This window comes from Thermobia domestica, chromosome 12, assembly GCF_964235325.1.
Source record: "Thermobia domestica chromosome 12, izTheDome1.hap1.1, whole genome shotgun sequence".
Lineage (NCBI taxonomy): Eukaryota > Metazoa > Arthropoda > Insecta > Zygentoma > Lepismatidae > Thermobia > Thermobia domestica.
The window spans coordinates 228,309,759-228,324,537 of NC_137465.1; the positions used below are offsets into that span (position 1 = coordinate 228,309,759).

The following is a 14,779-nucleotide window of genomic DNA, read 5'->3' on the forward strand; positions in this document are numbered from 1 at the left end:
TTCGTGGTTGGTAAATTTTTGTATTATTGATAAAACATATTCTAAGGCACCACAACACCGATAGTGATATCACCTACAATAGAAGTATTTCGTAATTATGTTATTATTCTCTATTATTATGTTATTATTCTCTATTCTCTAGGTTATATCATATTTATGTTGTTACTTTCTAACAGAATTACAGTACCTCAACCAAGAAAATTTTAGCACATGTTAATTTGTTATATGTCAAACCTGGGTAAGCGGAGTTGCAAGGGAGCGACAGCTTAATCCCACTTACTGAGGTATCTTACTTATCAAGTTTGAAATAGTCGATATCTTGCTTATAGAAGTAATGTTGAAGTACAAGATTCCCAGTAATAGAAGATCTTAGTTACGCAGGTCCCACTTATCTAGGCTTGACTGTATTTATGGCCTCTGTTAATTCGTGATATTTTTAGTGCCGAAACCCGGGACAATAATATATCTGAATATTCGCGATATCCTTACAAATCGAAAGCAAGATACACAATCAAAATAATTCAAGGGTAATCCTATTTACCTAATATCCTATTTACTATATTTAACTGAAGAGAGTAACCTTTCAGCTTTCTAAAGTAGCATCCCAAGATAGATACTTAACTCACTAAATTAATGGGCCAATTACATTAATTTTGTTGTCAGTATGATGATCGATACTTTACATTTCAGGTAATTTTTCCTTTTCTTTATATATTGCACTTAATGACGTAAAGAAATTGGAAAATAATTGAAAATAAACGAACCTTCCACGTCATCTTTCTTCAGACTTTCATCACCTTCTTTTTCTTCTGCCTCAAATTCGCTATCAATGTCAAGCCTGCAAATATATAAGTTCATAGTTTACAGAGAATGTGTTTCATAACACACACACACACACACACACACACACACACACACACACACACACACATATATATATATATATATATATATATATATATATATATATATATATATATATATATATATATATATATATATATATATATATATATATATACACTGTACATATTATCAAAGAAAAATTAATTTATTCATTTATTTTTAATACTACATACTACTACCGATATGAAAATGAAAATCTACAGAATCAAACCCAGGAGATTTGGTACTAGAAGTGAAAATTGTAACTACAGAGTTTCCGAGCTTTCACCACTCTTGATCTGACTCAGAACATGAAAAACATCCACGTTAAAGATTTCTTTTGTTAATAATTATCCTTCACTGGACCTTACAGAACTTGTTCCAACTAACCGCGTACGCACAATTAGCAATATTCGAAAATCGAAGAGGTCTCCAATTTTGCACCACCAATGTTTGGCTTATTGCCCACGTGGAACCGGCTACACTGCCTCGCATACTACTCACTATCACAAGGCAGTCGCAATGCACGATTTTTTAGTGTTACTAACTCAGAAAGACTATATGTTGCACTACACCACTTTGATAACTTTTTGTAGATATAAAATTTTCAATTCACCTTGCATTTGACGCCCTACGCCTTTATCAAAAAACAAGAGTGAGAGTTTTATACTCTTTAACTAAAATTCTCTCCACTTCCTACTTAACTGCACAATCACGTGACAGGGACCGTTGTGGCTAAGTAGTGCATGAGGTCTCTGGTTTGATTCCAGTTCTAACGAAGTGAGTTTTGTTGTGGACAAACACTGTATGTGTGGGTTTTCTCGGAGTCTCCTGTTTCCTTGCACTTTCTTTACTCCACGTTTCGTTCATTATCATCGTCTTCCTCTCCCTTAGCTTCGAAGCATAATCGTAGAATGATAAACTAAAAAAGTGAAAAATGAAATAATCATGGTAACGTTGCGCGTGTTTTACAAATCTCACTCTTTTCTATAATATTGGTAGTTTCAAATCAGTAAATTACATACACAGTTAAACATCCGATAGCACAGGTGCCGACATATATTACTGCAATTTTATTAGGATCAACGTGACAGATTAAAATGTTTGCAATTTATTATTAAGATTGTTATAGCTTCTTACTTTTTTCTCCTTTCCTATCTGATGAAGAGTTAGGAGAAAGCGTAAAGTCTACTTAAGACGTGTCCTTTATTCTGTTATCTCTTTTTTTCCCCGTTTTCTTGCAAGTAATTTGTTTCTTACGCTTTCTTCGGAATTTTTGGCACCAATAATCGAAAAATATTTTCGTAGCACAGTTCGTAACAAAGAAATAGAACTGAATTGGGTCTTGCCTGTATTTCTCTAAGAAATACAGAGATTGTTTCCGATATATGGTTGCGATGTCAAACTGTATTTACCTTAAGAGAAACCATGTCACCACCATCGAGAGTATTCTATTTGGTACCCTTCGATCTGGGTACTTGCCCGGCAGCAAAGTTTCCACTGTAGGAAACTAGCACATGGTGCAGTCATGCCAAGTTGCAATCGCTCCTCCTGACAGCCCTTCAACGGTGCGGGGTCTCCCGTGAGACAAGGTTTGTTTCAGGAGGCCGAAGGCACAAAAGTCCATCGGTGACGCATCAGGGGACTTCACTAGAGTGTCTATGAATGGAATGGCACGAATTACAGTTTCTGCTGTCATTTGTTGGGGGAGAGGCGGGTTGAATGAAATGTGTGACTTGACACCTTGACTTGACACCTTGACTTGATGCACCCAAACACGATTCTTGTCTCTCCCGTAGAGACGGGAAATGAATGGCGGTAAACGGATGTTAGGACGTTAGCTTGATAATATTCCCAATTCACCTTCGTATTTTTGGCTACACGATGTATGGTCATCTTGGACTGGTACGAGTATCCAGCAATGATCATGAAACCTGTGACAAAACTTTCCTTGTTTCCAGTGAACTATCTTTGAAAGTCCCTCGTACCTGTCGATCGATCAATTACAAAAAACCTGGCTAGTGACAGTCATCCAGATAAACATAATATGCCTCGTCCAGTATTACAACAAACTTCTACTTTTCACCGGCCAGGTACCGCTCACAGCCTTCGACAGTTGGTGCAACGTTCCTGGATGTGTTTTGGCAAGAGCTTATGAACACGTTCCTTCCGTCGCTTTATCAACCTCAAATCGCGGTAAATGATGGTATGCTCTGTCTTCAGTAATGTCTGTAGCCGGTTCACGATACTCCTCTGTGTGGGTGGATTCTTCCAAGTGATGACCAGAGCCTCGACCTCCCGAATTCTAGCTCGTGCGCGGCTAGTGACAGGTCGGGGGTTGGCTTGTTTCTGCCCCACAGGAATCATCCACGCCTCGACTTACCTGCCCCTTTCAACATCCGTGATATGCCATTTTTGAACACAATGAATTCACGCTCCTTGCACGGTTCGATAATGGCATTAGGGGCCGCGGTGGCTCAGTGGTAGAGCGTTTACCTTTGGTGCTTGGGGTCCCGGGTTCGATCCCAGCCCCCGCCAAGTGAACTTTGTGGTGGACAAACATCGTGTGCGTGGGTTTTCTCGGGGTTCTCCCGTTTCCTCCCACTTTCTTCATTCCACCATTTTATTCATTACTCATCATCACCGTCTCCTTTAGCCTAACCGGCATAACCGTGGGACGTAAAACTCAAAGATTTCATTTTTTCGATAATGGCATTATAACTGTAGTTCACGTCGGAAAGGGCAGTTGTGTAGTCCTCCCAATAAGCACTTATTTTCGGTAGCATTTGTCCCGATATGCACTTACCACACCTGTCACGCACAGTTGTCCAAGATGCCCACACTACTAGCAGCTTCCTTCTCTTTCCGTTTGGTGGTGTGGCACAAGGTATGTAATTTCATCATAGATCGGAAACAACCTCGGTAGCACAATTATTTTAAATATAAAAGTTTTTTAAAAAAAAAAAAAAAAAGAAATATAATAACCAGCATCAAAAAAGCGCTAAAAACAAAAAATAATAAGAAAAAAGAGCAAAAGGAACAAAAATAATAAAAGAAGCGCTAAAAGCGAACAATAATTCACCTATTCTATACTCGGAGCAAATAAGAAACGATTTAACATCCAGAGGTGTACGTGTTACCCTCTTGCAACATCGGAGTTCTTTCGTGACTTCGTGGTTAGCATATGCGCTTTCAGCGAGGAAGATTCGGGGTCGTGGTTCGGATTCCACGTTAAACTGTAGTCCAACGTTTCATACAACCTTGCTGCTAAAAGGGACCCTAAATTCCAATCCAACCAACGAAATTAACATCTTGTCACATCGTTAGTATATCGATTAGGGGTCCTCTATTACTACTCTATCTTAGAGAGGATAGCTATAGCGGATGCCTTAGGGTAATAGTAGCAATGTTGGAGCAGGGTAGCCCTTTAAATGTCAATTCGCATTTTGCTCCGAGTACAATAAGATAATTTACTTTGTTATAAGACAAAGACTGAATAACTCTTCTTACTCAAACACTTACATCTTCGATTCCCGGCGGGAGCTCATGTGGTTCGGATGCCACGTTAATCAGTAGGTCCACGTCTCATATAGCCTCGCTGCTGAACGGGACGTTAAACAATAAAATCAACTCAACTCAACTCAAACACTTACTTCATATTATATCTACATACATAAGATTGACTAAGTGTTATCCCTATTACTTATAAACCTTTTAAAGTCTCTACCTAGTCAAACAAATTAATGCCTAATACAAAATTATAGTTTCAAATGGAAGTCGGTTAAAAAATAGATGTAATTCCCAACATTCAACTGGAATACACGAGTATATATTACTCCATAGTTACGTGAATCATAAATCTGGAAATATTCTGGTACACAACATATCTGTAGGGGGCCGCGGTGGCTCAGTGGTAGAGCGTTCACCTCTGGTGCTTAGGTTCCGGGTTCAATCCCAGCCCCCGCAAAGTGAACTATGTGGTGGACAAACACCGCTGTGCGTGGGTTTTCTCGGGGTTCTCCCGTTTTTTCCCACTTTCTTCATTCCACCATTTCATTCATTATTCATCATCACCTTCTTCTTTAGCCTAACCGGCATAACCGTGGGACGTAAAACTCAAATATTTCATTTACAACATATCTGTATTTATTATAGTATAACGAAAGCAGGTTAACATTCAAGTATAGCCTGCTCATATTCGACTGTCTATAGTCACTTTCCTCGATTCCAACTCGATACCACCAACGCATTGCTCTTGAGAGACAAAAAACAGACGCTGCTGTTTCTACTGCTGCTGGTTGGTGAAGCATCGTGATTTCAGGAAGTATGCTACGGACAGAAACAGGTAGTAATCCGAAGGAACAAGATCAGAACTATACACCAAGTGTGGCATCAGTTAGAATTCATCACGTTCTGCTTTTTTTTCTGTTTTTGTGCCAAGTGTAGTCTCGCGAACTCGAAGAGACTTACCCACTCGTACTTCCATCACACACAGAGCATGCTCAAAACGGTCCTGTTTGACGACCGGTTCAGAAAGTGGTCCTTGCTCAACCACTGTTTTTGCACATTCGAATTTTGGAGAAACATTACTTTTCGTCGCACGTAAGAATTCATTTTAGGAAACGCAGTTCACGCGCATTTTGCAGCGGTTGTCGGCTCCTCTGGGCCTGAGCTGGGGTCAACTCATGTTGGATAATGCAGCAGCTCCTGGTTGTTTTCCCCAGTTCGTGAAGGTGACGCACTATAGTGTACTGGAACACGCTGAGCTGGTATGATAATCGTCATGTGCTGGTGGATGGTTTTTTCTCAATAGCGTGTCGTATGATCTCAGAATCTGTTACACTGGGGCGGCCGGACCTTGGTTGCTCTCCAATACTTTTACAATCTGCAGAAAATTTCTGGAATCAACGAGTTGCTGTACTGTGATTCACTGCACCTTCCCCTTTCGCATGACAAATGTTTTGGGTTGCTGCCCCAGCGCTTTGCCCGAGTTCGAACTCATAGAGTAACCATTCTAGTTTCTGACGTTGCTGAGCACTGACGGAATGACGACTTCCATATTAAATAACCCACTTATCACCCTGCCTCTTGGGCTAGTCTAAACTTGCACTTACATCCGATTATACGTATACATACGCCTGCTGTTGGGTTGTGGAAATAATGAAAGACTTATGATGTTCGTGTACACGAAGAGAACTCCCACATGCACACATACAATTTAAGGAAAAGGAAAAATGCATTACTACTAATGTAATGTCCCTAGCGTGGAAAGGATTTTTATAAGTTCTTCAAATTATTAATATTATTACTTTCCTATTGTTTAATTTGAATTCGTCGAACACCCACACACCAAAGAGATATTTCTACAGTCGGGTGTGAAATAGACGAAGAAGTCGTGCTTACTTAGGGGACTTTTTAAGATATCTAATTAATTGATTTTATTTTTAAACCAGCTGTAAGCATCCATTTCTCCCAGTCTTAATACAAAATCTGGATAATGAGAGAGGAAAAATAAATAATTTCTTAATTTCTCCACAAATAATTCATATTTAATAAATATTCAATTTCTACTTAAAGAATTTCTCCACAACTATTTCATTGGGCAGGTATTTATTCTCGGTGTTATGCAATCACGCATAATGCAGATGCAATGTGGGTTGCAGATAGAGGAGGCGTTCATAGAAATAACAACGTTCGGCTTTTCAGATTCCTTCAGATCTAAAAATTCGAAAACGGCTTCGGTGGCTCAATGGTAGAGCGTTCACCTCCGGTGCTTGGGGTCCCTGGTTCGATTCTAGCTCGCGCCGTATGGACTTTGTGGTCGATAAACACCGTGCTCGTGAGTTTTCTCGGGGTTCTCTTATTTCCTCCCACTTTCTTCATTCCACCATTTCATTCATTTCTCATCTTCACCGTCTCGTTTAGCCTAACCGTGGGACATAAAACTCAAAGATTTCATTTCATTTTTCGAAAACGACTTCGTAGGCGATTAGAGTTGATGTAGATCTATTTATGTGCCAAATTTGGTGGCTTTAGGTGGCTATTTTCTATCTGGAAAGCCGATAACAGAAGACAGACACAATTATTAATTTATTATTACTAGTAGAATGCCCGTTCTTCGCACGGGGAGAATAGTTTCATTTGGACATAAAAGACACCAAAACTGACATCAATCAACTTAAGAATCCCAAAAACTATGAATTCGACACTAATATCAGTCATTTTTAGAGATGCAAAAAAGCCGGCTTTTTTGAATCGATGGTTTTTTTCACATAAAAAGCCGGCTTTTTTGGGAAAAAAACGAGAATTTTGGAAATTTTGGCTTTTTTCAACTTCATGATTTTTCTATCTAAATAGCTTTCTTATAGTATATTCTATAGTTAGATAAAAATTCCATGACCTGAATGTGATATTTCGCTCTGAAATTCACCATCAAGATGGATGGAGCACATGTTTTACGAATTAAAGCTAACATGAAGAATGTAGTATTTGAGGGTAATTTTAGAGGCTATTTAACTTTATTTTAACTTTTGAGTTATCGACATCTTTTTTCTTCTCTAGTTTGTCATCCGTGTTTCATTTCTAAGAGCTTTTAGTACTCTAGCTTCTAGCGCAAAAGTTAAACTTGCCCGTTTTTCTATTTATCCGTCAAAGCGTACGTTTTTCAATATATCCGTCAAACCGTACTTCCACATTTCTCTTATACTGTAGCTGTGAAGTGATTTAGCAATAATTTTCCGGACACAACCTTGAATACCAATTTATACAAATAATCAGTAGCGGATTTAGAAAAGTACTTTAGGAGGGTTTTTTCTGATTGTTTCGTTTCCTAAAAAGTCCTAATTTTATTTGGGAAGTGCTTGAAGTTTATGAGTACAGGCATAACTAATATTTCGTTTCGTTTATGTTTAGCAATAATCTTCCGGATACAACTTTAAAAATCATTTTATATTGAGAATCAGTGGCGGATTTAGAAAAGTATTTTGGGAAGGATTTCTTACTAATGTTTAGTTTTTTTAAACATTCGTAATTTTTATTTGACGGGAGCTTAAAGTTTATGAGTAAAGGCATAAATAATAGATATTTCGTTTGTTGCAGACATTCCGTAACTTTGGGGAACGGGCTTCAGTCCGAAAGACCGCCCCCCTAACCTTCGCAAAACCGTCACTGCTGGTAATTAGTAATAATAACGATTTAAAAACAATAAAAAAGGAAGTCGCCCAACTCACAGTACACGCACTATTTCTACATTCACAGATGGAATGAAGAAAAGCTTTGTCAGAATGGTCGAATGCTGGTTGAATCCCGGACTTCCCGATAGAAGCGCAAAAGCTAATCACTCAGTCATGTTTGTTGTGCAGTTGTATTTAGCTTAACTTAAATATATTCCGTAGTCTTTTTTTTTGGGGGGGGGGGGATTCCGTAATGATATGTTGAATCCCTCTTGTTAAAAATTCAGAAAACTTGAGGATTGGGTAAACTGTGATGGTGGTTCTATAAAACTTAACTGTAGAATTTCAAGAATATACAGAACCAAAAGCTCTAGATGTGCAGCCTTTAAGTGTATCATATAAATCTAAGTATTTCTCTTATGTTTCATTTTAATTTTATTTTGTTTCAAAAAGAATTATATGGAATATTTTGAAGTAAAAATACTACATACTATTTTGCTAGTTATTTGTGTATTCTTTAAAAAGAAGTGTTTACTTTTAGGGTTGGCTGGTTTACACCAACTTTTTTTTTTAATAACTGGTTTAAACCACAAAAATAAAAAGAATGAAAAATGCGAATCGTGTGAACTTCATGGTGACGTTTGCAGATATCAAACTACCTGCAATAGTTTTATTTCCCTTTCACCTTTTAATCAAGGTGTCCCATGTTCAATTCTCGGTCGAACCACAATCCTTCTTTCATGCGTAACCCAAGTAGCGGTTCGGATGTCAGTTTAAGCGAAAGTCTTCTCCTTGATAACCTCGGTATTTCGTAAGAATGTTAAGCCTAAATATACGAAACAAACCAAATTGTATATTTCTACATGCCTAAATGCGTGTTGTTTTATAAAGAAGCCAATATTGCTTAAATATATTGATAGAAATTGGCAAAATTTACCGATTGCCTACGTAGCTTCCAACATTAGCTTGGATTGGACTTTCAATGATATCTACGTACCGGTACTAAATTTGTAATTTAATACCTCAGTTTTAGCGTACTGATCATGGTACGTTGACCTTTAAATTTTACATGCAAAGCAATAACAGGATTTTCCCGTTATTGTCTTACATTTCAAGTAATGACGGGATTTTCCCAATGGCTAGGGCGGGAGATTCTCAACTTAAGAAATTTACTGACCGCACTTCTTTAAGCTTATGGGAGTTCCTCCGGCATAACCCCGCTGTTGCATAATATAAAGGCGAAAAAACTTAGGCTATTTCTGTGAATATGTAATATAAATACATAAAGCAAAAAATCTAAGTCAAAAAAGCCTGGTTTAAACCAAAAAAGCCTGGTTTAAACATCCCCCAAAAAAACGGGTTTTTGGCATTTTCAAAAACAACCACGGTTCTTGCCAACTCTGCTTACTTTTGTATATAGGAGGTTAAAAAATTCTTATTATATACATTGGTTAATCCTGTGGAATTCATAATGTAAATATGTTGAAGAAAAATTGTTTGAAATATTTTTTCAAAATTCATAGTTTATTTTCGATGTTTTATATTATTATCAGCATCAACCACTAATTAAATGATTTTTTGTGTTATAGAGAAGCGATACAAAGTCTGTTTTATCAATTTAAAGCAGTATTTTGAAAAAAGCCCAAAATTTCCGAAGCAAAAAAGCAAAGCAGAAAAAACCGAGTTTTTTTCCAAAAAAGCCGGTTTTTTTCCGAGCCCTTGCATCTCTAGTCATTTTCAATTTTTTTTTTTACAAGTCTCCTCCTTCTTTAGGAGTATTAATGGGGATTGGGTTTTAACGGCATCTGAAGTGTCACTGTTCATCTCAGCGACCTCGAAAACTATGGATGAGACACTAGTATTGGCGACTTTCGATCATTTTTATATATTGCCCCCTCCCTCTTCCTTAAATTGCATCGTAAAATTGAAATTATAAAAACCATCTTAGGTCCGAACCTCATCCATGTTGAAAATTTGATCCGATATTGGTCGGGTGGTTCAAGAGTTATTAAGTTACAAAATAGTTACTTTCATTTTTATAAAAATAGATTAAAGACATAAGTTCAGGTAAAGCACTTCTTGCGTCTCTTTACCCTTCCTTTCCACCCATTCCACAAATAAGTGTATCCCAATATGAGCCCTAAAAATTCTTTATATAAGAAGCATTTTTCCTTATTTTTTATAACTCTCTGAAGAAAGCACTAGTGAGTGTTAACAATTTTCCGCGAATTAAAACAAAATCGCAGTGAGGTGTTTATTGCTGCTTACCCATCATCAAGATCATCAGCACTTCTGTGTTTCATTTCGCTTGGAGCATCGTCAATGAAACCTTTCATTCTCTTTCGTCTTTCTTCTTCCAACTGTTCTAATCGTTCTTTTTCTTCTTTGGCTAGTTCTTCTTCCGTCTTCAGCCTGTCGGTCGGCTGAAAACAACAGAAAATTAGAATGGAAAATAATAAAAGCAGTATTGTATTTACAAACGCAAATTGAACATGTTAAAAATTTGTATTTTACTCGATTGTCATTGACAGAATAAAATTATTACACCTATTAATGTCAATTAAGATATTACAAAACTAAGTAAATAATCAGAAATGTATACGTTATAATATAAACAAATAATTTAAATATAAACAAAAATATCATGTAGACACCATTATGAAATAGTTTGTCATTGAACATAAGATTTATCTATACGTGAATCGTGCTGAAATGTCTGTACTAACTGAAATTCTGTTGTTTTCATTAGATCGCCAGCTAGATACTTTCAAATTACATGCTCTAATCTTATTCATTTACTTATTATTTGCGTATGTAAATTCTTGTATACAGTACGGACAATAGTTTTAAGCATAAAGGCTACTAGGAGTACGCCCATTAAAAATTGTAGCAAAATTTATTTACCTTCCCTCTGGCTTCAAATTTTAGCTGTCTCATTACAATATCATACGAGTCAGCTTTTTCTTTGACAGTTTCTTCCTGAGGCGTTTTCTTCGACGCAGCCACGATAGGCAATAAGTCTTTCCACTCTGTATCGAGTTTTTCAGTCAATTCCAAAGTCTTTTCTTGATCCCGTTGCTTCTCTGCTTTTCTTTTCTTAGATTCTGCGATCAGCTCTGCTATCATATCTTTTCTACTTTTTGATGGACCGTCGCCGTCCTCTTTCTTCCTCATAAAACCACCGAAATGAGCATCTTCCACAAATCCCGCTGAAACAAAGGAAAGAAAAACGGTCAACAGCAAATACAGTAAGGACACAAAGAACATACTGAAGAATAATTCAAAAGATTATTACAACTGAAGAGAACATACTAAAGAGATTATTAGATGCTCAACTGAAATGTTAAAATGTTATCTAGTGTCTTATTTTTCAGTAGACTAAACTGCTGGAACGGACAACCTCCGTCTTCATCCGTAAAAGAGTAAAAACTTAAGCTGAAGAACACATTATATTATGGAGTTGCTTCAAATTCATTAATAGTGAAAGCTATATACTGATAAAATGGCGGAAACCTTGAGTTCCTTACATATAGGTTATCCACTTGAAGCAACTGGATCTACTGAATAATAGGAAATATACTGAAAACATATAGAGTCCTTACTTAAAATTTTCAGTTTTTAATAAAATTATGTGACTTTCCTCGGACTTTTTAGGAATAAGCTGAACTCCCTGACTTTTCGATGTTCCTCAGGTTTTCCAGGATGGTGGGAACCCTGAAGTAAGTTTTTACGTAATCCTTTTACTCAGTGCTGCATCATATCGGAACAATTAGAAAATTTACATATAAAAACCGAGCAAAATGAAATCTTGTTTTTCCTCTTTCTTGTTGTGTGTGTGCTTACCCCTCAAAAATTCTGGGGATGTTCGAGATTTGGAGCGTATCGTATCGCTCGTATCCCGTATCCCTGATTGGAACAAAGAAACCCCAACAGAAAATGAATTACTTTCACAAAATAGTATGAACATGGTCACACACACATTTAAAGAAATGTACACTAAAAACTCCTTTGCTAAAAAGCTTCATCGGATATGGAGAGGAAGACGGAAGGCGAAATGAAACGTTTTCTATTGGTACTTACGTTCATTTGAAAAACACATATAAACGAGAACTGGAATATTAGTCCACTAATACTGTATAAAATTTGAACATCATCAACGTTTGTTTCTCCAGTTGTAAACGCTGAACGGAACATAAATTGAAAAAATAGGAGCTTCGCTTCAATCACTTAATGTACACACTATACCGAGTTACTTCTATAAACTGCCAACAAACAGCTGGTCAGTAGAGATTTAAGGAAAAAAAAAGAAAACGCCAAAGTAAAATTTCTTAAAGTATCGCTGGTAGTTGGTAATGGTTAAGTAACCCTCGGCAAACAAGACACGAGTTCCTGTCTATCAGTTCATTTTTTTTACATGTAAAATGCCTATTAGAGAAATGAAGTGTTTACATTAATTTTTAAAAGCATGCGCTTAAAGAAATTACTTATAAAAGAACAAACACAACTAAATACAAATGGATAAGGAAATAGATCCTGTCGGTTAACGTGTATACTAAGCGTATACCTGGAAAATCTTTTAAACAATAATGATATATTCTCACTTGTTTTGAATTTGGATGCTTATGTCTTAAACATAACACAATACGATCAAAAGAAACTTACCATCGAGCTTATCCCTATCATCATCATCATCATCGCTTCGAGGATCATCAAATTTCTCAATTTCGCTTAGGGTCTGACCACGGTGGGTTAAAATTTCATCATCAGCTAAATTAAAGATTGATTTCTGGAAAGAAAAATTATTATTATCTTTATTATAACTATATTTCTATAGAATTTAGTACTGTCATAAAGCAATTCATAATTTTATTATTATTTTTTTAAAAAAATCATGTGTTAGTTTGAAAATTTGTCCTAAAATTTTTAATATATTATTTTTATGTATCATGTGAGTAAATAGTTCGTTAAACGTTAAAATCACACATTTGTGTAACAAATATTCCTTCTTTATACAGAAGTGTAATGATTTCTAGTCTCCATAAACGAAATTGTGTAACACCAAATTCTAAAAACTCAACGTCACACATGCAAATTGTGTCAAGAGATGTTAACTCAAGGAGCTAAACACCTCAAGATTTATTTTTATATAAAGCCTTTTGATAAAATCCACGCTAAACGCTTAGCTGCGACGAAGCTCGACCTCAGGTTTGAATTCACGTAGGCCATCAGTGCAAGCAAGTAAATGCTGGGATGTATACTTAAATGTAGGTCTTCGCGGAACTTTTCCAAAAATTCACAGTGTTGTTAACGTTTCAAATATAAATCTCATTTTTATAATAATAATAATAATAATAATAATAATAATAATAATAATAATAATAATAATAATAATAATAATAACCTAAAATGCATCTGACGCCTTCCAAAAAGTTATACCGTAAGTTAATTTGGTAAATTTCCCTTTTGACAAAACATAATACAAATGTCATCTCTCTTTCAGGACAGGCTATATGAAGGCCCACGGGCTGTCTGAAGGCAGAGGCTCTACATTTTTTTTACTTCGGCACTTACGGAGGTGACGTAGTCACTATAATAACGTTTTGCTCATTTATTTCTGCCGATTGACCCAGGTATCCAATTTAAAGGCTGAATGATCTTTAGAGCAGCATTAGAACGACGGTAGAACAGACAAAAATCCCTCTCTCACCGGGGATCAAATCTAGTTGGCAGCCAGATGCCTTACCAACTACGTTACTGCGAATGTTTCCTTTTCATATATATTAGCGTTTTTCAAACCTCTTTTGGGATATGAATGTGAAAAAAGTTAATGATTATCAGATAATCTGAAAAGAATTCATTCTTATTGGGAAAATAAAAGGTTAACAGTTTGTAAGAGATTTCGTATTAACACATATATCTCGTGCATAATTTAAATTGGGTTGAACGTCCCTTTCAGCAGTAAGGTTATATAAGACATGGACCTATAGCTTAACATTGGATCCGAACATTAGCTTCCGTCTGGAATCGAACTCAGGCCTCCCGCGTCGAAGGCGCGTATACTAACTGCACAGCCACGAAGGAGTTTATTTCATGCATATCTGCCATAAGATTAAAAAAAAAAAAAAGTAGCACTCACAAAAATAGAGTGACAATGAGCTGACTTTCTCGATATTCCGTGATTAGCAAAATCGGAGTAAACGAAACGAAATTAAATCTTTAAGTTTAACGTCCTACGATTATCCCCTTTATGCTATGGGAGACGATGATTAAAGCAAATGAATGGTGATGAAAAAATTGGTGGAATAAGGAAGTGGGAGGAAACGGGAGTACCCCAAGAAAACCCACGGATACGTTGTCCAACACAAACTCACTTGTACGGGAACCCCATGCACCAGAAGTAAGCGCTCTACCACTGAGTCACCGTGCCTCTCGGAGTAAACGAGTCGTTGTACAGTCTGCAGCAAAAAAACCTGGAACATGAGCAGGTAAGTTTATCGTGAAACGACCAAGTCTTTTGCTCCAAAATAAATGTGTAGAGCAGGACGCCGAGGTTTCTGCTGGCGTGATTCGTGCCACTTAGACGTTATGTTGATTCCCTGCGCTGTTAGGCGTAGTTTTACAATAATCTTACATGCTCTTTTTTTTTTTTTTTTTTTTTGGACTGTACACTCGTTATAGTCTGGATTTCCCCTTTTCTCCCAAGATAAATTACTGAGTCTTTA

At 36.6% G+C, this 14,779-nt stretch overlaps 1 protein-coding gene across 3 annotated transcripts in view; it reads right to left on the bottom strand.

Annotated features, from left to right (window-relative positions):
- The window catches only part of LOC145667081 (nucleolar protein 14-like), a 42,073-nt gene that overhangs the window by 22,630 nt on the left and 4,664 nt on the right, over window positions 1-14,779 (bottom strand). For all 3 annotated transcript variants that reach the window (XM_081734797.1, XM_081734798.1, XM_081734796.1), the window contains exons 4-7: window positions 12,720-12,843; window positions 10,962-11,266; window positions 10,326-10,480; window positions 765-838 (exon numbers count right to left, since the gene is read on the bottom strand). In XM_081734797.1, coding sequence (XP_081590923.1) covers window positions 765-838; window positions 10,326-10,480; window positions 10,962-11,266; window positions 12,720-12,843 — 658 coding nt within the window. The remainder of the gene's footprint in view (window positions 1-764; window positions 839-10,325; window positions 10,481-10,961; window positions 11,267-12,719; window positions 12,844-14,779) is intronic.